The sequence below is a fragment of the Stenella coeruleoalba genome, assembly GCF_951394435.1.
Source record: "Stenella coeruleoalba genome assembly, chromosome: 8".
NCBI lineage: Eukaryota > Metazoa > Chordata > Mammalia > Artiodactyla > Delphinidae > Stenella > Stenella coeruleoalba.
In genome coordinates, this window is record NC_137154.1 from 75,347,181 (window position 1) to 75,370,739 (window position 23,559).

Consider the following 23,559-nt stretch of genomic DNA (forward strand, 5'->3'; position numbering starts at 1 on the left):
GACAATCTTCCTATTATTAATAAGATGCCTATTATCCTACAGTTACCATTTCTCCTTATCTTACTTTGCACTGCTATTCTTAATATGATCTACCTGATTTTTCTCTGAGCATCAAATAAGGTATTTAAAAATAACCTTGTCTCTTTATGAATCATTTTAAATGATTTCCTTCCATTTTTTTTCTCCTGAACTAATTCTCACATTTTGTCTCAGTTAATTTGTCTAAAACTGAATAACTCTACGGTGGATATTTTAAGATTCCCCTTATCCTTCAAGGTTATTGAATTTATATCCTTATTTATATCTTTCTTTATTGAATTATATTCTTATTTTGTGATCACTTTTATCATCCAGTGCTAAAAATCACATCCAGGATATTGTGGGCTCTAAAACTACTGCTTCTGGAAAGTCATTTGTAATATTTAGAAGTGTTTCTTCCACAGTTCACTCCAATGAGATATTTTGCAAATTTATCATAAAATAACAAGACTTTTTTTTTTTTAAACAAATGTACTAGAACTCATATATTCAATTGAGTGTTATGTTCTTCAGAGTAGACATACTGGGAGGCAATTTACTTACACCAATATAATCTTGCCATTATTTAAAATATTTTGAAACTGAATGATTCATCTTACTATTTTATAACCCTTGTATCACAGTGCTGTGTCAGGGAGATAGCTGTTGCATAAGTGGAAGGCTTGAAAATGATTAACATTCTTTCTATGCAACAGGCGCAGTGGTGAAAGCATTTCATACATCCTCTCATTTAATCTTCACAACAATACAGCATTTGAGTTTATCTTTCTATTACAGTTAAACAATCCGTCATACAAACAGGTAGCAAGTCCTCTTAACCTATGTGTCTATGACTCTAAAGAGTAACCTGCTAAATATTATACTTTATTGCTCAGTTACCAACTGGTTAAGGGACCCTCCCAAGGTCATAGTGTTTTTTCCACTGTATCATTATGCCTTCCTTATGATTTCAATGCCAAATTGGGGTCTTGGATTACTTTATCAATATTACCTAAAATAAAATTTAAAGGGTATGGTTAGAGACGATCCTCTGTATGAATAGCCCACCTATCATAGAAGCAATCTTTGCTTCTTTCCAATTTCATCCCTAGATGATGTGAGGATTTTTTTTCTCAATTTATCAAGAAAGAGAGTATCCATCAAATATATGAAATTAGATAGCAAGAAAGGAGTAACCCGTTTCAGTAAAATTGGGGTTATGCTCATCTTTGGGAATGACAGAATTCATCTATAGAGAATGTAAGGTTGCCTGCTATATTGTATGTTAATTATCTATCAAAATAGCTGTCAAGAGAATACATAGCCTAATTTTCTTAATAATTAGTTGGTTCTACTTAATATTATAGCACACTTTTTTCATTAAAGGTAGGGTTTTTTTTTTAATGTCAGAATGTTAAAAATTTAACTATAAAGGAAAAGAAAATGAAGACTTCACCAAATCCAGGATCCTAAAGAATATTTGTGTTACTCACTGGCTTAATAAATAAATTAAAGCCAACATAGAGAAATATTTTGCTGTCACCCTGACAACTTGATGATCAAATACATGTAGTACAAACCTTACAGATGACCAACTTGAAAATGATTCATATGTATAAATAGCTGTTCTACCATAAGTTGGTCACTGCCATAGGCCCTTCTGATTTTTGCCTTTGTTTAAGCAAAAGACATGTCCTCAAGAAGTTTTTAGAGAATTTGAAATTCAGAAGTGAGTGAAAGCAGAAAACAAGTTAAAAAGAAAAAAGCAGTGGGAACAATTTTGAGGCTCTAACCTCAGAAATGGATTCTCAGACAGATTTGGCCAAACACAGCAGACCCATTGTCTACAATGTCTTCCTCCCCTGTGGCATAAAATGTATACCACGTGAGATAAATTCCACTAATTAAACAGTCATTTAAGTGAATAAGCATCATGCTTTAAAAAATAAGATGCCACAGAGAAAATCAGAGATCAGTACTTTTTACTTTAGTATATATCAGTTAAATCGTATCATTTTGCTTTTGAACATCTACCTGTGATAATTTCCCAGGAAGAAAGGAATAAGTGTTATTTGGGAAAAGAGTTGGATAGGATGTGAAGGATAATAGGAAGGAATTTGGCATCACTTAAAAGAATGGGGTCAGACAGAGAGCTATTCTGGCAGATTTAATTATTTTGTAATCCCAATTCTGCCTCATTTTTAACTATGCCACCTACCCTTTCTAAACCTTAGTTTCTTTATTCATACAACAGCCTTGAGATTGTTGTAAAGATTAAAATAATCATGAACCTAAAGTCTCTGGCACAGTTCACAGTATTTTTGGTGCTGAGGATTCAAGAATAACACACCCTCTGATCCTCAAAGAACACTTGGTCTAATAGGGAAAATAGACAAGGTGATGGTTCTGATATCACAATGTGCAAAAAGTAAAATCAAGAAGCATCATATGTCAAAGGCACCAAGAGGACAGGCACTAACTCCACAGGGCCATCCAGAGAATTTTCAGTGTGGAGTTGACATTCGAGTGCAGTGCTGAAAGAGAATAGGAGTTTGTCAATTGCCTCAATTCTGGGCTGGCATTATGGACAGAGGGAAAAGCATACCCAAAGGAACAAGAGAAGAAAGGTAAATAAAAAGAAGTAGAATATAAAAACAGTACATCTTTCAATTTTTTGTCTGAGGCTGGCTCTGAAACTATGAAAAAGCATGTGTAGGGAGGAGAAGTAATTTATCTTCTTGTGTTATGTCAATCATGATCTAAATTTATTTAGATCACATTTTATGAACTAGGTAATATTTTGTGAGTTAAACTAAACCATTACTTAACAATTTTCTATGGAAAAATATCTTTGCCTCCAAAGTGCTGATTTATGGCAAAACACATGGAATACAATTCACAAATTACTTAGCATTATGGAGAACAGCATAAACTCTGCAGCCAGATGTCATGAATTCAAATCCTGGATGTAACATTTAATAGCCATGACTTTGGACAATTTTTTAACCTTTCTAATTCAGTCTTCTCAGAGGTAAAAAGAAGGTAATTATTAGACCAGTTCAGGGGGTTATAGGGATCAGAGTTGATACATCTAAAGGACTTAGAAAGGTACCTCATATGTAATAAATCCCATATATGGATTAGGTATTATTTTCATTGCTATATTATCATTATACTTTCAACAGTGATTAATGCATGACCTGAGTGCCATACTAAGTCTCTCATTGTAGTTTTAGGTTTTAATTTATCTCTACAACTTTGGAAATCTTCTAAAAATGTGACAAAAAAATCTTTCACAAATTCAGTTATTGGCAATATGAAAAAATAATACAACTAGAATTAAAAAAAAAACAAAGACTTTACAAATCATAATTGTATCTATCAATAATTGATTACTTCCCCAAACCTTGACTTACCAAACATATTTAAGCCTGTGGAACAAGCAGATTTGTTGAACTGGGATAAGGTGATATGTAACTTTAAAAAAAAGCAGATTTCCAAAGACTTTTCAGTGTTAGAAATGCAACATTTGTGTAACCAGCGTGTTTGCAGTGAACACTTAGCTATAGGTACAGTCCTACTTCAGGTTCGCTTCTAAAAGCATTCACTCACACCCGGACAGAACTAGGACAATTTGCAAAAGAGGGTCCCATTTGTATTATGAATCCTCTTCTGACTCACTCCCTTCTTTTTCAAAGGGAGGAAAAGTGTATCTTTTACAGTCTATTGAATACCAGTTTCTGTTGCTTTTTAATGTGAACAGTTATATTCAATAATTATTGTTACCTTGTGGTCAAAATATTTTTGTCCTCTATTTTGGCTTAATACTGGCTAATATGTTCAACCATAAAGGATAATAAGGAAATGTATTAATATTTTTCTACTGTTGTATGTTGTCTAGTCAAATAGGTTATTTTGTGAAAAGAAAGGCATGAAAACTCAAATACATTGTGATTTATTCATCACCATTAACAGTTCATCATTAAGACAGGGTCTCTTTTCATCAGTGTTAAAGATCTAAGATAAATCTCTTTAGTGAACAAGGAATAAACGGTGCTATAATATATTAATGGGTTAATCCATTTAAAAATATTATATCTTTTTTTGTCATATACACATGTATACATCTATATAAAATCAAAAACTGAAAAATTAAATTTTTCTTCCCAAATGACATTGAAATCTGAAACTACCTATGAGGATTTGGAGGAAATTCTGGAAGCTTTATGATATTTTTCCAGTCCTGATAAATGATAAATTCTGGAAAGAATTTGAAGATTAGTTGTCATTCTATGCCTGCATATATAGTTCGTGCTCAAACACTAGCCCCTATCACTTACTTGGCTAGTGGTAGACTAAGACTATTAATGTTCATGAACCTCCCATGATCCAAACCTGTATGACCCAAAACTAAGTGCAGGGCATGGCTCTAGCCACCAATAAATTATCTATCTCATTATAGAGAAATAAGACATGCAAACACAAAACTTTAAATAAAACATGACTAAGTAGAGATGGGAAGTGTAAATAGTATATTTATATAATTTTGAATGCTTTAAGAATTTATAGGATGAATCCATCATTGTGGTCTACTGTGAGAATAGAAGATATTCTTGAGGAAAAGAAATTCAATCCAGCCTTGTTAATGGAGAGTCTTTGAGTGTACATATGGGTTGATAACTTCAATATAACAAATGAGTTAATGTCCCATTTCAGAAACAGTTTAATCAAAGCAGTGGACTTATAATGGTCAAGAGGCAACTAAGATTGAAAAGTTAGCTTTGGAGCAGATTTTTAGGGCTTTGCATGCCAAAATGTAAAGGAGTTTGAATTTTACCCATAAGATAATAGGAGATTTTTTAAAGAAAGGAAAATATGATGATAACGGTGTTTTACAAAGATCAAGCTGGAGTCATTGTACAGAATAGATTAGATGGAAAAGACTGCAGAATCAGGGGCCAAGAATACCAATGATCAAGATCAAGGTAGTGAAGCTTTGAATTAAAATTAAGATTATGTCTGTGGAAAAAAACAGGAAGAGATACTAGAAAGATACAAGAGATACTAGAAAGAATATTACAAAATTCCTTACTTTGCTCCTGAAGCACTCTCATATTCAAATAAGAAGTAAAGAAACTGTTTCTTAGAACCAATCCAAGATAGTAGATCAAAATTTTCATAGGAAAATGAAACCTAGTATTCAATAGGAGAAACTTATGGGCCATGAAATCCAGGCTGACCCAAAGAGTGAAATGTAGCCATAACTCTAGTAGTAGTAGAAAAGACAGACTAACACATTCAAATGTTGATCAGGGTCTTGAATAGCTTTTTGGAGAAAGGAAAGTATTGACAGTATACCCCAACTCTATTCTTCCATTGACTAATGAAAGTCAAATGAATGCAGTAGGGGGAAAATGCAGGTTTCTTTTTGACAAAGAGATAGAGTGAGGAGTTAAAACAGCTGTACAAAAATATGTTTGCTTATAATTACCTGGTATTTCAAAGGACAAGTTACAAAGACATCAGAAAGAAAGACAGACTAAAGGAGAATTAGGGGTAGGACTGGGTTAGATAGTAAAGTTTATTCAGATTTAATGATGATGGTTTTGACCAATAAGATAATTGGAATAGCTGTACACAAATAACTTTAATACAAGGTAGAACATAATTAGTATCATAAGAAATAAAATACTATGGTAATCCAGAAGTAGGGGACAAAATTTCTTGCTGGAGGAATTACAGAAGTTTTCTACACTAAAATAAAATTTTCTGCACTCCCCCTCTCCCTTCCCCTCTCCCATTCCCTCTTCCACTTCTCCTTCTTCTCCTTCTCCTTCTTCTCCTTCTCCTTCTCCCTCTTCTTCTTTTTCTTCTTCTTCTTCTTTTGATGAGATAGAATTTGAAGTGAACTTTATCGATAAACTAATATTTAGATAAGGACCAACAACATGTGTGAAGGTTCAACATCAGTTAAGGATGAATTATGTTTTGAAAATACAAAGCATTTCTGTTATATAAAATATTGGATGCATGAAGGGGAAGAGTGAGAGTAAATTTGAAAAGATAACTTAGGACTAGAACATTGAAGTCTGTGAGTGGAAAACTACAAAATATTGACAATAAATAAAGAGAAAGGATCCAAAGCATGCTTTTCAGGAGTTGCAATCAACTCTAATGCAATAATCTCTCATCTTTTTAGTTCAGTCTTTCTCGTTTACAGAAGATCTTATATTCTGTCTTGGTGTCATCTGTATTCACATCAATGATCCTTTCAGCGTCCTGACCTCTCAGTGTCTTAATCTCCTTGCTTCCCATGAACTTGTACTCCTTCCCACCTTAGCCACCCATTACGAAGGTAATAGCCAGAATTTTTCCATTACCAATCATTCTGCATTCATCAAAATTTCAATTTTAAGTAAACAGCTCTTTGCTCATAGCCTCTTTTCTGTCCAAATAATTCTGTTTATCACTTTCCATGCAAACAATTTTTCAACCCCTCAGGCTCCCCAGTCCTTTGATTAATCCACTATTTCACTGTCTGCCACAGCTTCGTGGCCTCAGGTGCCTTCCCTCTCTAGCTTAGATTACAGAGTCACCCATTATAAACATTTTCCCTGTACGCTCTTAAATCTGTTTCTCCCCAATCTATCTATCATATTTTACTCACTTGCTAGTAAGTAAGTAACACACGCTTCACAAAGTCAAAGAAAACTTGAGAAAAAAAAAACAACCATGAGTTTTAAATAATGGACTTATTATAAAGCTATATATATATATATATATATTTGTTATGTAGATATATTTACAGAGAAGTTTCTGCAATTTTATTTGTGAATACAAATTTATAAAAATAACCAAAATATTTTTTTTAAGGAAGGACAACTTTTCAACATACTTCTGATTCAAAGTGAATAGTCAACCTTTAGTTATCAAAATTTTAAGTTTGCTCTTTCTATCCTATTATTTTAATGCTAGGGAACTCATATGTTTTTTCATATATATATATGGTTGTTTCTTTAGACTTTACTTTCATAAGTTATTTTTCCAAGTTATTGATGCACAGGGAATGAGCCCTCAGATGGTGATGGTGAGAGATGGGTATATTTCCCTAAGTCACTGTGGCATAACCTGCAGAAGAAAATATGCCTTAAAATTCAGTAATCAGAGGAAAGCGATTACAATAGGAGGCAACACCTTGATTGATATATTCTTGATGGTTGGGTAGGGGAAAAAAAAATCTATTCCAGATTTTTTTCACTGATTCTGTTCTCTGATTTTCAGAATATACATAATTGTGATGAAAAACATCTTCTAATAATAAACCTCTCTGATTCTTCTTAATGTCCCCAGGTAAATAATGCCATAATTGTGCATGTATTTGAAGACAGCGTAAGTTATTTATTTCCTTTTGCCAAGAGATCCTTCAATCTCTTTATTTACCTAACAATGACTCACCTCGAGAAAGTATGATTCAGGGTAATATAAAATTTTTGAAGTGAGAGAGCAATATGTTGTCTATCTATCTAGGCTTGTGAAGTTGTTACTTAGGGGCTCATCAGGGAATTGAAAAGGCTTCTAGACACGTGTTTAAATGATTAAAATTTCCACAGATTATAATTTTTAACTTGTTTGAGTACAGTAAGTAAAAAGGGATCTGTTAATGTGTAACATATATTCCCTGACACACCACTACTAGATTTCTAAACCCACAATACCAGGTAGGATTCTCATTATACGTGAGAAAATGGACCCACAGAGGCTCTGTCATTGCCTCCGTGTTTCAATAGAGTCAGGAATGGAGTTGGGATTTTCATCATTTATCTACAATCACAGGTTGATATTTAATATTTCCTGAAAAGATGAGTACAGTATTGTGACACAATATCTGTAGGCATAATGAGAACTATTTAGTCATTTCCTTTCTCCCCCTCTCATCACATACATTTCTGATGAAATAAAGGGAAATCCCCAAGACATTTCATTAAGTCATTTCAATGCATTTAAATGTTCAAACCATATAATGTGAAAACTATATTTTAGTTCATAAGGCCTTCTTTTTGATACTTATCCTAGGTACACCTTCATTACACTTATTGTGTTCAATTTACCAACATGTAATCACTGATAACAATGAGTATGGAAAATAATAACTCCAGGTGCTATCTCTAAATAAAATCCAATGCCTATCAATTGTTGCAACTATTTTTCCAAACAAGTGCTTGTGCAAATTTATCAAGACTCTTCTGAGTCATTCTAATACACAAATGATGAAATACAACATTCCTTGATATTATTTATCATCTAGCTCCTACTTATGTTTGAAATTTCTCTCTCACTCTTACTCCTTCTCACATCTTACTCTTTTACTCCTTTGTACTCAATCCAATAAAATTAAATTTCTGATAAAATTCCAGACAGAATCTCACTTCCATGTCTTTGCTAATAGTCCCTTCCACTTGAAAGTCACTAAACCTCCACAGCCACATTTTCAACTCCAATCCCACTGTCACAATACACTTAAAGCAGTTCCCCATTTTTCTCAATAATCTCTCCTTCCTCTCAACTTCCATAATACTTTATCTTGTGCTTTTCTAATTTCATTTATCCTCTTTTACTAGGAGATAGGTAGATATATAGATATAGATATAGAATATTTGTATCCTCTATTAGAATTTACATTCATGATTAAATGGTACAATGTTTTAAAATAGGACACATTGTATATATTGATTTGTCTTGGCCCCTATCCCTCCACCACTCCATCTTGCCTTTGCCTAATCTAGAGTATGATAGACTCAGAATCAAGATAAATTATGAGATAGAACCTGACAAAGGGTCACCACTGGTTGTGCTGAGCTCAATGAGGTATCAGCCAGAACTCTTTTTGGCTGTAACTGAGAAACCCAACTTGAAATAACTTAAACAAAATAGGGAATTCATTTTATTTAACTGAGAAAAGGGAAAGAAGCTAAATCCCAAGTAGAACTGACATGCTACTAGTACTCTTTTTTTCACCTCTCCTCTATCTGCCTTGGCTTAATCCTATCTAAATTGGCTTAATTCTCTTCAATGACAGATTACCTCCTTCCACTTGTGGAGGTTCCAGTGGCTCTCAGACATGCAGGCTCTTTTTTGCCATGAAGGAGAAAGTGAGACTTGGGCTCCTGGTCCTTGGCTTAAAAATGCCAACCTCAGCCGCCCGTCCATGAATCAAATATTGTGTCCAGGACAAACAGGTAGTCTAACTGGTCAGATGCCCATAACAAGTTAATAACAACAGCAGAACTTATAGGAAGATAGTGGCTCCCATTTAACTTTCATGGTTAGAGAAGATGGAAGAAGCACTTCCCCAAAAAAACATTGAAAAAATAGTTGCTATTCTTGGAAGACAAGAAACAGTTGTTGAGTACAATTGGCATAGGCAATGAAGACAAAAATGTAAATACTCATTATTTGAACATAAGAAGATTACCAGCCAAACCTTTTTAGATAATTAGCTAAGTTAAATTTTTAAGACCTACTGAGCATGAATTCTTGACCCTAGACATGACATTACTGTGAGTGTCAGATGGAAATGTCATTTGAAATATTTATTTAACAAGTGCTATCTCCTGGACACTGACCAGTCAGAACTGATGTCTAGACAATCAGGGAGAAAAACAGCTCTAGTGTGAGTGCCAGTACAAGTTAAATATAATTTGTATTACTGTTAGGGCAAGCCATTAATGAATACAATATGATTGTAGACCCTCCGTATGCCATTTTTTTAGCCATTTTAGTCTGCTACACTCTAATCCCCGCATGACAAGTAACATGATAAAAATCAGAATCAAGGTAGGTCCAACTTTGAATTTCTTTAATGTACATAAAATCATCAAGAGAAATATCTTTGTGTATACACAAAGATTATGTATCACTAGGCTTGGAATTGAAACCGATAGCCTGAAATTTTAGTAAATTTTCCAGATTATTCTGAAGTCATTGGCTCTTTATTCTGCCAATGCACTTGGAGAAACACTGCTCTAAATTGCATTCTACTTAGGGAAAAGCACCCTAGCTCTTTGTAAGTAATTGGAATAAATAAGAAAAGCAACAACCATGAAGACATGGGAGAGTAATGTGCTCTCAGGTGGAAGGCTTCTCTTTATTAGGAATTAGAGTAATTTGAGGTCATCTTCTACTGGCATGTAATTCCAAAGTAGTGCAGCCAATTAAGCCAGAAGAAACAGGTGTGGGGAAGGAGATAAAGACACAGTATAGTGTCTGTTGAGCATATTTAGCTTAATACTGGAGTGATCAAAAAATAAAAGAGCTACCTTGATTGAAGAGATAAGCCTAATATTTTGATCTTTACCTATGTGTCTTATAAGACTATTTCCCTTTCCTTTCACCATCAAATAATACCAGAGAAAAAGAAATTATGAGCTAAGCTGTATATGACTTGATATATTAAAAATTACAGCTGAAATAAACCAAATATCCATGGCAGGCTGTTAATGATTGAAATAGTACATGTGATATGCCTGTACTCTTACACTCTGTGATTGAAATTCCTCAACAGAGTGATGTCAAGAAAATAACTGGAAACTTAAGGTGAGAAAACACCTATTTTGCCCTATTTCCACTAACAGCTTTCAATAGGACTTTGAACCAGTTACTTGACCTCTTTGACTCAGCCCTTTCATCTTTGAAAGAAAGAGGTAAATTATATAAACTAAAGTAAACATTCTTTTTTTCTACATACCACATTTTATTAAATTTTCTTTTATCTTATCACAGATCCAAATGATAGGTTTTATTTATTTATTCATTTTTGCTAATAAACAGAAATTTATTTTTCATAGTTGTGGGAGATGGAGTCCAGGATCAAGGTATCAGCATGTCTGGGGAAGGCCCTCTTCTGCATTGCAGACATGGCACAAGGGGCAAACGGACTCTGTTGGGCCTCTTTTTTTTTTTTTTTTACTTATTTATTTTATACATATTAAGTATAAATGTCGATGTCAATTTCCCAATTCATCCCACCACCACCACCCCCACCTCCACTTTCCCTGCTTGGTGTCCATACATTTGTTCTCTACATCTGTGTCTATATTTAGGCCTTGCAAATCTGTTCATCTGTACCATTTTTCTAGATTCCAATGTATGCATTAATATATGATATTTCTTTTTCTTTCTGACTTACTTCACTCTGTATGACAGTCTCTAGGTCCATCCATATCTCTACAAATGACCCAATTTCATTCCTTTTTATGGCTGAGTAATATGCCATTGTATATATGTACCACAACTTCTTTATTAATTCATCTGTTGATGGGCATCTAGGTTACTTCCATGACCTGGCTATTGTAAATAGTGTTGCAGTGACTATTGGGATGCATATGGTTTTCTCTGGGGATATGCCCAGTAGTGGGATTGCTGGGTCATATGGTAATTCTACTTTTAGTTTTTTTAAGGAACCTCCATACTGCTCTCCATAGTAGCTGTATCAATTTACATTCCCACCAACAGTGCAAGAGGGTTCCCTTTTCTCCACACCCTCTCCAGCATTTGTTATTTGTAGATTTTCTGATAATGCCCATTCTAACAGGTGTGAGGTGATACCTCAGTGTAGTTTTGATTTGCATTACTATAATAATAAGTGATTTTGAGCAGCTTTTTCTGTGCCTCTTGGCCATCTATATATCTTCTTTAGAGAAATGTCTATTTAGGTCTTCGGCCAGTTTTTGGATTGGGTTGTTTGTTTCTTTAATATTGAGCTGCTTGAGCTGTTTATATATTTTGGAGATTAATCCTTTGTCCGTTGCTTCATTTGCAAATATTTTCTCCCATTCTGAGGGATGTCATTTCATATTGTTTATAGTTTCCTTTGCTGTGCAAAACCTTTGAAGTTTCATTAGGTCCCATTTGTTTATTTTTGTTTTTATTTCCATTACTCTAGGAGGTGGGTCAAAACAGATCTTCCTGTGCTTTATGTCAAAGAGTGTTCTTCCTATGTTTTCCTCAAAGAGTTTTAGAGTGTCTGGACCTCAGTTTAGGTCTTTAATCAATTTGAGTTTATTTTTATGCATGATGTTAGGGAGTATTCTAATTTCATTCTTTTACATGTAGCTGTCCAGTTTTCCCAGCACCACTTACTGAAGAGACTGTCTTTTCTCCATTGTATATTCTTGCCTCCTCTGTCATAGATTAGGTGACCATAGGTGCATGGGTTTATCTCTGAGCTTTCTACCCTGTTCCACTGATCAATATTTCTGTTTTTGTGCCAGTACCATATTGTCTTGATTGCTGTAGCTTTGTAGTATAGTCTGAAGTCAGGGAATCTGATTCCTCCAGCTCCATTTTTCCCCCTCAAGATTGCTTTGGCTATTCAGGGTCTTTCATGTCTCCATACAAATTTTAAGAGTTTTTGTTCTTGTTCTGTAAAAAATTCCATTGGTAATTTGATAGGGATTGCATTAAATCTGTAGATTGCTTTGGGTAGTACAGTTATTTTCACAATATTGATTCTTCCAATCCAAGAACATGCTATATCTCTCCATCTGTTTATGTCTTCTTTGATTTCTTTCATCAATGTGTTATAGTTTTCTGAGTACAGGTCTTTTACTTCCATAGGTAGGTTTAATCCTTGGTATTTTATTCTTTTTTCTGCAGTGGTGAGTGGGATTGTTTCATTAATTTCTCTTTCTGATCATTTGTTGTTAGTGTATAGGAATGCAAGTGATTTCTGTGCATTAATTTTGTATCCTGCTAATTTACCAAATTCATTGATTAGCTCTAGTATTTTTCTGGTGGCATATTTAGGATTCTCTATGTAGAGTACCATGTCATCTGCAAACAGTAACAGTTTTACTTCTTTTCCAATTTGGATTCCTTTTATTTCTTTTTCTTCTCTGATTGCCATGGCTATGACTTCCAAGACTATGTCAAATTATAGTGGCAAGAGTGAACATCCTTGTCTTCTTCCTGATCTTAGAGGAAATGCTTTCAATTTTTCATCATTGAGAATGATGCTGAATGTGGGTTTGTCATATATGGCCTTTATTATTTTGAGGTAGGTTTCTCTATGCCTATTTTCTGGAGAGTTTTTATCATAAATGGGTGTTGAATTTTATCAAAGCTTTTCCTGATTCTATTGAGATGATCATATGGTTTTCATTCTTCAATTTGTTAATATGGTGTATGACGTTGATTGATTTGCATATATTGAAGTATCCTTGCTTTTCTGAGATAAATCCCTCTTGATCATGGTGTATGATCCTTTTAATATGTTGTTGGATTCTGTTTGCTAGTATTTTGTTCAGAATGTTTGCATCTATGTTCATCAGTGATAGTGGTTGGCAATTTTCTTTTTTTGTAGTATCTTTGTCTGGTTTTGGTATCAGGATAATGGTGGCCTTGTAGAATGAGTTTGGGAGTGTTCCTTACTCTGCAATTTTTTGGAAGAATTTGAGAAGGATAGGTTTTAGCTCTTCTCTAAATGTTTGATAGAATTCACCTGTAAAGCCATCTGGTCCTAGACTTTTGTTTGTTGGAACATTTTTAATCACAGTTTCAATTTCATTAATTGTGATCGGTCTGTTCACATTTTCTATTTCTTCCTCTTTCAGTCTTGGAAGGTTATACTTATCTAAGAATTTGTCCATTTCTTCCAGGTTGCCAATTTTATTGGCATAGAGTTGCTTGTATTAGTCTCTTATGATGCTTTGTAGTTCTGCAGTTTCCACTGCAACTTCTCCATTTTTGTTTCTAATTTTATTGATTTGAGTCCTATCTCTCTTTTTCTTGATGAGTCTGGCTAAAGGTTTATCAATTTTGTTTATCTTCTCAAAGAAGGAGATATTAGTTTTATTGATCTTTGCTACTGTTTTCTTTGTTTCTGTTTCATTTATTTCTGCTGTGATCTTTATGATTTCTTTCCTTCTGCTAAATCTGGGTTTGTTTGTTTTTTTCTTCTTTCTCTAGTTCCTTTAGATGTAAGGTTAGATTGTTTATTTGAGATTTTTCTTGTTTCTTGAGGTAGGATTTTATTGCTATAAACTTCCCTCTTAGAACTGCTTTTGTTGCATTCCATATGTTTTGGATCTTCATGTTTTCATTGTTATTTGTCTCTAGGTATTTTTTTTTATTTCCTCTTTGATTTCTTCAGTTATCTTTTTGTTATTTAGTAATGTATAGTTTAGCCTCCATGTATTTGTGTTTTTTACTTTTTTTTCCTTGTAATTAATTTCTAACCCCATAGCATTGTTGTTGGAAAAGATGTTAGATATGATTTTAATTTTCTTAAATTTACTGAGGCTTGATTTGTGACCCAAGGTGTGATCTATCCTGGAGAATATTCCATGTGCACTTGAGAAGTCACTGTAATCTGCTGTTTTTGGATGGAATGTCCTACAAATAACAATTAAATCTATCTGGTTTATTGTGTCACTTAAAGCTGTGTTACCTTATTAATATCCTGTCTGGATGATCTGCCCATTCATATAAGTGATGGGCTAAATTCCCCCACTATTATTGTGTTACTGTGTATTTCCTCTTTTATAGCTGTTAGCATTTGCCTTATGTATTGAGGTGCTCCTATGTTGGGTGCATATATGTTTATAATTGTTATATCTTCTTCTTGGCTTGATCCCTTGATCATTATGTAGTGTTCTTCTTTGTCTCTTGTAACATTCTTTATTTTAAAGTCTATTTTATCTGATATGAGTATTGCTACTCCGGCTTTCTTTTGATTTCCATTTACATGGAATATCTTTTTCCATCCCCTTACTTTCAGTCTGTATGTTTCCCTAGGTCTGAAGTGGGTCTCTTGTAGACAACATATACATGGGTCTTGTTTTTGTATCCATTCAGCAAGCCTGTGTCTCTTGGTTGGAGTATTTAATCCATTCATGTTTAAGGTAATTATTGATATGTATGTTCCTATGACCATTTTCTGAATTGTTTTGGGTTTGTTTTTGTAGGTCCTTTTCTTCCCTTGTGTTTCCCACTTAGAGAAGTTCCTTTAGCATTTGTTTTAGAGCTGGCTTGGTGGTGCTGAATTCCCTAGCTTTTGCTTGTCTGTAAAGCTTTTGATTTCTCCATCAAATCTGAATGAGATCCTTGCTGGGTAGAGTAATCTTGGTTGTAGGTTATTCTCTTTCATCACTTTAAATATATTGTGCCACTCCCTTCTGGCTTGTAGAGTTTCTGCTGAGAAATCAGCTGTTAACCTTATGAGATTTCCCTTGTATATTATTTGTTGGTTTTCCCTTGATGCTTTTAATAATTTTTCTTTGCCTTTAATTTTTGTCAGTTTGATTACTATGTGTCTCAGCATGTTTCTCTTTGGGTTTATCCTGTCTTGGACTCTCTGAGTTTCCTGGACTTGGGTGGCTATTTCCCCTCACATGTTAGAGAAGTTTTCATCTATAATCTCTTCAAATATTACCTCAGATCCTTTCTCTTCTCTTCTCCTTCTGGGACCCCTATAATGTGAATGTTGGTGCATTTAATGTTGTCCCAGAGGTCTCTTAGGCTGTCTTCATTTCTTTTCCTTCTTTATTCTGTTCTACAGCATTGAATTCCACCATTCTGTCTTCCAGGTCACTTATCCATTTTTCTGCCTCAATTATTCTGCTAAAGATTCCTTCTAGTGTATTTTTCATTTCAGTTATTGTATTGTTCTTCTCTGTTTGTTTCTTCTTTAATTCTTCTAGGTGTTTGTTCTTTAATTCTTCTAGGTCTTTGTTAAACATTTATTGCATCTTCCCAATCTTTGCCTCCATTCTTTTTCTGAGGTCCTGGATCATATTGACTGTCATTATTCTGAACTATTTTTCTGGATGGTTGCCTCTTTCCACTTCATTTAGTTGTTTTTCTGTGGTTTTATCTTGTTCCTTCATCTGATACACAGTCCTCTTCCTTTTCATGTTGTCTATCTTTCTGTGAATGTGGTTTTTGTTCCACAGGCTGCAGGATTGTAGTTCTTCTGCTTGCTGTCTGCCCTCTCTAAGCTAAACTGAACTTTAGCTGTAACATAATTATCCCATGAAAGACAAAGCAAAACTTAATCCCTGAATGTAATCATGTGTTTAAAGAACAAGACATACCTAAGGAGCTTTCTAATCTGTCCTTATATCACCACTATGAGAGTAAAATTTAAAAGAACTAGTTATTACTTACAGTGTAGTTCAAATTAGGTAATATAATTTGAAGCCTTGTACTTAAACCTTTTAATTTTATTTTTAGTATCCAGTTCAGATATTAGCAAACCTCTTTGGCCCTGGAGTGAGGCTTAACAGTGTCTTTGGATATAAAGGAATCATTTAAGTAGCACCAGAAGCCACTACATGGGCAAAAATTACTTCCCAAAACCCTACCAGGAATGCCTTTCCTTTGAATCATCCTTAAGAATTAAAGCTATAAAAGAATGTCTTCTTTGCAATTCACAAATGTTATCTGGAAGGGAATTTGAGAGAAGACATGGGTCTGACTCCTATTGGCCCCTAATATCAGTAATATCTTGGTATTCTTTTGAGGCAGATCCAGGTTTTGAAGGGCTTAAAATTTTGTACAATTATTGAACTTTCTTTAATATAAAGAATACAAAAGTATTAATATAAAAGTGGATTCTAAAGGGAATTTTTAGTTAGGTTAGGAAAAAAATAATCAAAAAAAATTACTGGAGTTTGAAGATTCTGGTTCTTTTCTTCTGAGATGTCTTTAAACAATTTACTAGAAATAATTATATAGAAATATTTTCTAAATTCAGCCTGACTTTCACTGCCTTTCTACAACATTCTACAGAACTCAACAACTGCCAGCACTCACAGGGACCTATGCAAGTAAGGCATTGAGTTTAATAAGCTTAAGCTTAATAAGCATCACAATAAATCATGTATTATTAAATCATCAGGTTAACAGGCAGACAGGAACACGAATACTACAGAATCAATGTTAAGAGTGGATGAGGCAATCAGAAGCTGACTTCAGGGACTGCTTCAGGTGGGCAGTCAAGGTAGCCACTGAACAGGATTCCTAGAAGTCCTTATATGAGGGCTTCCAAGTAAGACAGCATTAAAGATAAACTCGTCATCATTGGATACACTCAGCCAGGCAACACTAGCAGGACAAATACTGTCATTCAGGAGATATACAGGAAAAATATATATATAAAAAAGAGAAAGGAAGTTGGAAAATATATGGGTGGGGCAGAAGGATATAGGAAAAAAGAAGTAGAAGAGAAAAACAATATTGAGAAAGAGATAGAGAAGTGCTTAAACATCTGTTTTGAGTATTACTGTAGTACTAACCTCTCAATTCACTTGCTGTGTATCAGGAACTTGGTGCTCAGCGAACATTAGGCTTGGAAGGAATCAAGGGAGTTAGCCTGACAGAGCAGGATATTACATTAATGGTAGTTTTCTTCTATTTCCTCAGTTTTCAGATTAGAAAATGAGACACAGAGGTCACTGACCTGTCAGAGGTGCTGTAGGCTAGTCATGAGCAGAGCCAGTGTACACAAGCCCAATCTCTGATGAAAACATCAGTAATATTTTCTTTATGATTGCTTTGCAAAAAAACTAGGGAAAGAAAACAACAACAACAAAGCAAAGATAATATTCTTGTCCTCAGTGAACTTAAACATTTTCCATCTAAAGTTGTCTACATTCTTTATTCCTTCAAAGACCATCTCAAATCAAAATTTAAAATAAAAATAATAATAATAAATGAACACATAAGGGTTTTCTTTGCCAAAGGTAACCATTTCTCCCTTTGCATGCCCAGTGCATCTTGCCTTCATATCTTATGACATTTACTTCTTCCTCTGTCTGGGTTTCTTCCTCTTCTCTCCCTCCTGATACCATACACACACACCAAGGAATTACACATAGAGCTATACACATATGCAGATCTCTATGTGCACATATACCCCTATACAGAGACATCCCCCAAAACACACACACAAGGTCCTCAGAGAAGCATCTGTGCTCAATCACAATTGTGTCCTCTGTGGTACTTTACACATAGGGATCTGCTAAAAATTATTTTCTGGGGAAAATTAGCTCCAGGGCTGCCTGAGGACACAAGCACTGGAATTCACCAGGCATCACTAGTGTATGATTCTTTTAAGTTGAAGTATAGTTGATTTACAATGTTCTGCTAATTTCTGCCATACAGCCAAATGACTCAGTTATAGTGTATTGTTTTCTTGATAGGTGAAAGCCCTCTGCAATCTCATGGCTTTAACTGCCACCTGTAAGTGATGATATTAAGCATATATCACCTGTTCAGAACTCATCTCCAGGTTCATCCTCTCACTGCATTCTAAATATCTTATAGGTATCAAAGACAATACTCCCAAAATAGAAATTATCAAGTTTCCCACCATAGCTGCACACTTTTCTTTCACTTACATCACCCACCCCTCTCCCAAGCTGGAAATCTTACTGTTGTTATTGATGAGACCCACAACCTTATCTCCAGTACCCCTATTATGTGCAAAGTTCAAGTCTTTCTTGTTTTTTTTCTCATTCTAATGCCTCTTCTCTTTTTTTGATGTATAATTCAAGTCTAAGTTTTCATTATTTCTAACTTGCATTATTGAAATAATATAATTGATTTACTGGTCTCTGCTCCAATTCCAGTATATACATCTCAACAAAATGTCAGTTTCCTATTCGAAATTCCAAATGCTCCAAATTACTTACAGATTAAAATTTGAATGTCTTGCTCTGATAATCAAGGTCCTTTTTTTTTTTTGGCTGTACGCAGGCCTCTCACTGTTGTGGCCTCTCCCGTTGCGGAGCACAGGCTCCGGATGCGCAGGCTCAGCGGTCATGGCTCAAGAGCCTAGCCGCTCCATGGCATGTGGGATCTTCCCAGACCGGGGCCCGAACCCGTGTCCCCTGAATTGGCAAGCGGACTCTCAACCACTGCGCCACCAGGGAAGCCCAAGGTCCTCTATTTTTTGGAGTCCATTTGTATTTCCAAATTTTCCTAGTATGATTTCCCTTCACATACCAAGGAGCCAGAAAAACTAATATTCCTATTTCTGGTGGTTTCCTATCTCTTTGTCTTTATTCCTGCAGTTCCATTTACTTTCTCCTTTCTCTCACTTATACAAATTCTAACTATTCTTATAATTCCCTCAAATGCACATAATACTTTAGGGATACCTCATTCAGGGCAGAGCACTCATCCCTTCCTATCTTACATTACAGTGATTTTGATATATAGCTCTTCTCCCATCCTTGAGTATATGCTGTTTTTTTAAGAATACACTTGTTGAGTGCTTGAGGGCACAATCCATGGCTGATTTATCTTTATAACTCCCACAATGCCTAGCAAACTGCATGCATATTATAGATATTCAATAAATATATGTTGACTTAACAAATAAGCATTGATTTATCTGAAAATGATGAAGAAAGTTCTGAGACATTTACTTATTAAAAAAAAAAATCAACACCATTATTTACCATAGGATTTGTTCATAGTTATTTATTTCCTCTGAAATATAATCAGTAGCTAAACTACCAATGTTGATTAGTAGTTTCAATAATTATTACTTTAAATGGTATTGAATATACATGCAATCCAATCCTTAAGGGAAGATTAAGATTTCATCATAATGATTCAGTCTATGAGTACTTCTTATTTCAGTACATCGAAAGTTTAGCAGTCTTCAAACAGATATGGACAGCACAGTGCTTTCCAATCTACAGGACTGGAGAGAAATTGTGACATTCATTTAATGTTTAAAGACTATTCTTTATTTCCCAGGTGTGATGGGAGAATATGAGCCGAAAATTGAGGTCCATTTCCCTTTCACAGTTACAGCTGCTAAGGGAACAACTGTTAAGATGGAATGCTTTGCACTTGGCAAGTAAGTACATACCCTTCTAAAATTAGACACAATTGTTTATTAAGATGTGACATATCTTATTTTTGGATCACTTATTTTGCTAGGTTTTATTTTCCTTGAATGAAACCTTGAAGCTCCTTGGTGGTTATTCATTTTTTAAAAGAAGGGCAAATGGGAATTGATGAAGTAACAAATTATCATCTTTCTGGTTATTTCTATGAACAATAATGTGTATAGTTTTGCTCTTTTAACATAAAGGAAAAGTCTTTAAATAAAAGAAGAGCTTTACATCTCTTTGCTTACTTGTCTTAAAATTTCAGTATCATTCTTAAATTTCCTTCAGCAATGATGAAATAAAATGAAATGAAATAAAAAGGGGATAAGGTGCTATCCCTGACAAGATATAATAAGACAAGAGTATAAAAATCTTAAATAATTACACTGATGCAATTGATTACTTCAGTCTCTCCTGAAATAATGATAACATGATAACACCAGCTGTCAATATGTATAACATGCAATCATTCCCCAAATCAGAAAGATGATTTACATCAAACTCTAATGCCTGCTGTGATTAATGATTCTACTTCTGAGGTTTTAAATCTCACAATATATAATCACTTGTCAATGATGTTTACAGTATAAATATTGGGCATAGGAACAGGAGTGAGATTTTGATTATATTTGATTAGAGTATTATGATTTATTTTAAATAGAGTGTTGTAGTTTTGGGGTTTTTTTAGGGTGATAAGACCTCAGAGTCCTTTCTAGACTCTGTAATTATAATTTGCATAAATGCATCTCTATCAGAGTTACTAATCATTCAACCTCAGTCGTGGTGAGCTAACTCCCACAGCATAACTATAAAGTACTTGGAGATAAAACATGCTCTATAAATGTGTTTGAAGTAGGTGTAGTCTATGGGTGAGAAAAATATTAATAAATATGAAAAATTCAGCTAGTAAGAGGAGGTTTAGGACATGACAATAGTAATCACCATGTTTTCTAATATTAGGACTGATTGAAATAATATATGTGCAATTCTGTTTAAATCTGAGTAGGAGCAAGATCATAATAAACTAAAAACAAAATAAATTGTTGTCTGGTCTATTAAAAGTGTTGAGTGGTCCAACAAAAGATGCCTATAAGTAGAAACATATTTCAATAATTTAAAATTCATCCAGGAGTTATTTGGCAGATATCTGAGGAAGATTTCCAGACTCATATATATTAGATAAATGCACGAGATTAAATAATATCTTAAAAGAAATGTTTTTCACCATTTGCCCATGTTGTGGTACCAAGTATGCCTGAAAAGTCCCAAGTGAACTGATCAATTCTGAAAAATGCAAAAATAATTATTTGGCTTGATGTCAAAGGTTTTAGTATATCCTACAGTTAAATAATTCTTAAATGCCGGAATTTGCACTAAAGTCGCAAACAAAAAGAGGGCATACTATAAAACAAATTAGAGAACTAGATTCATGGAGAAAAAACAATATGCAAAATTTCCCCAGGCAGGCTTATTTAATAAGTTTGATGTGTTTGCTTTTGTAAGTCTTGAAATATGCTTACTAAATTGATCCTTAAAGTCCCTTTCATTCCAGGTAGGATCCAACTGTCAAATTAAGTTCTTTTAATACTTTATTTTTTTCAACTTCTCCACTCCTTCTTTGCTACTCCCTCTCCCCTCATGAAAATAAATAAATAAATAGGAAGATGAACAAAACACACAGCCTCTCAAGAAGGTCTCTGCTGCCCATTTGATATTCTTTATGTGAAGTGTCACAATTATGAAAAAAAAATCATGTTACGAAGAGATTTATCTGTACCTAAAGGCTAACTTACCACTCTGATGAAAGTAAATAAGATCAAAGAAATAACATCTTTATATGTGTTAATTTCTTTACAGCACTTTATCATGTGGAGTAGATCATCATTGCATCCCAACATGATCACAATTTCAAATAAATACCTGAGCATCTGCTTCATTCCCACAGCTCACCTGAGCTGCTTTCCACTTTAACAAGTACATGGTTCTCTGGCAGACATTTGTCTGTCCATAATCTTCAGTATCTGTCACTAGATATTGATCCACACCTTGCCACTCAAGCTGATTTGTCCCCTCAGTCTGTCCACATGGAATGGTTTAACCGAATGTTCCTCATAGAATATCATAACCAAATTCTGGCACAGAGCACGTCAAGCTCTTTTCTATCTTATGGGCCTTGCACTTGCTGTTTCCTCCATCAGGACCATCTTTCCCATTCTTTCTATGCTGGCTCCCACTTATTCTCTGACCTCAACTTAAATATCACCCTCTAAGAGTTCATCTGTAATACTTTGTTTAATTCACACCCATTACACTGTATCTCAATACTTGTATTTGTTTCTTCATAGCCCTTAAGACAGTTCTAAAATATTTACATATGTGTTTCTCTACATAAAATTAAAAATATATATATTTTATATATTCACTGTATCAGTCAGGAATCCAGTTGGAAAGACTCCGATGGCTCAAAAGAGTTTAGTAAAGGCATAAATTGAAATTCATATCCTGACTTTTTCCCCATGCCTTCTGATGGCCTCTGGTGGTTCTCATGGCTAAAGGCAACCAGAAGCCAGCTTGCAAGCCCAGAGAATGCAGTTGGCAGTACAGAAAAGAAGACAGAGAGTCTGGGGGAAGAGGAGTGTGACAGGCAAGGGAGGCAAACAGAATAACCAGCAAGTCACCATTGTTAAGTTTTAAGCTCCATGAGGGCAGGAGTCATGACTGCATTCTTTACTTGTATGTTCCTATTGCCTACCACAGTGCTTGGCACAGAGCACTCAGGAAATATTTGTTGAAGGAATAAATGAACTCAGAGAATACTGTGTCTACTTAATCCAATCAACACTTTATTAACAGATAATAAATAATAGCCTTTATTTTCACATGTCAAAATATACTTCCATTGCTCACAAAATGTTTGTTTGTTTTTTTTACTCCTTTTGAAAAGTACATTTACCTCTGTATATAGTCTGTCCCTAAAGGCATTCAGTTCTTGTAACTTAAAGGATGTAAATTAATGCAGTCATAGTTGCACAGATAATTTAAAAATATATGAATGGATATTTTTTTCTGTATTCTTAAAGGAAAATAACAGAAGGCAAGTGATTTTAGGTTATTAAATTTTACTATGTCTTAATATCACACAAGTTCAGCAACCTGCCAAATTTGAAGTTAAATAAAAAGTCAACAGGAAAGTTGTAAGCTGAAAGTTTTCTTCTAAATAAATCTCTCTAAATTAAATCTGAATTTAGAAAAAATCAAATGGTTTCTCTTTAAGCTACTGCAGAAGAATACAACAGGAGTGTGCTGGTTACACCCTGAGAAATCTCTCAGGAAATAGAATTACACAACACTGAGTACAGAAAGAATGCATAAAGTGACTGTCACATGCTATGTTTAGTATCGGTCAATTCTGCAAAGGTATAGGTTGGCCAAAAAATGTCTTCGGTTTTTAAGTAAAAATAAAAGACACATTTTTCATTTTTACCAAGAACTTTGTTGAACACAATATTCACCCTTTTGTTCTACTACCTTCTGCCATTTTTCAGGCAATTTCATAATACCACCTTCCCAAAACTTTTTACCTTTTTGAGCAAAGAACTCTTCCAGGTGCCCTTTACAGTCTTCCAGGGAATTGAAA

At 34.3% G+C, this 23,559-nt stretch overlaps 1 protein-coding gene across 3 annotated transcripts in view; it reads left to right on the forward strand.

Moving 5' to 3' along the window:
- CNTN5 (contactin 5) overlaps window positions 1–23,559 on the forward strand; it is a gene marked incomplete at its 3' end in the record, with an annotated part of 796,845 nt that overhangs the window by 432,240 nt on the left and 341,046 nt on the right. For all 3 annotated transcript variants that reach the window (XM_079928800.1, XM_079928801.1, XM_079928802.1), the window contains one exon: window positions 19,786–19,888. In XM_079928800.1, the coding sequence (XP_079784926.1) occupies window positions 19,786–19,888 (103 nt within the window). The remainder of the gene's footprint in view (window positions 1–19,785; window positions 19,889–23,559) is intronic.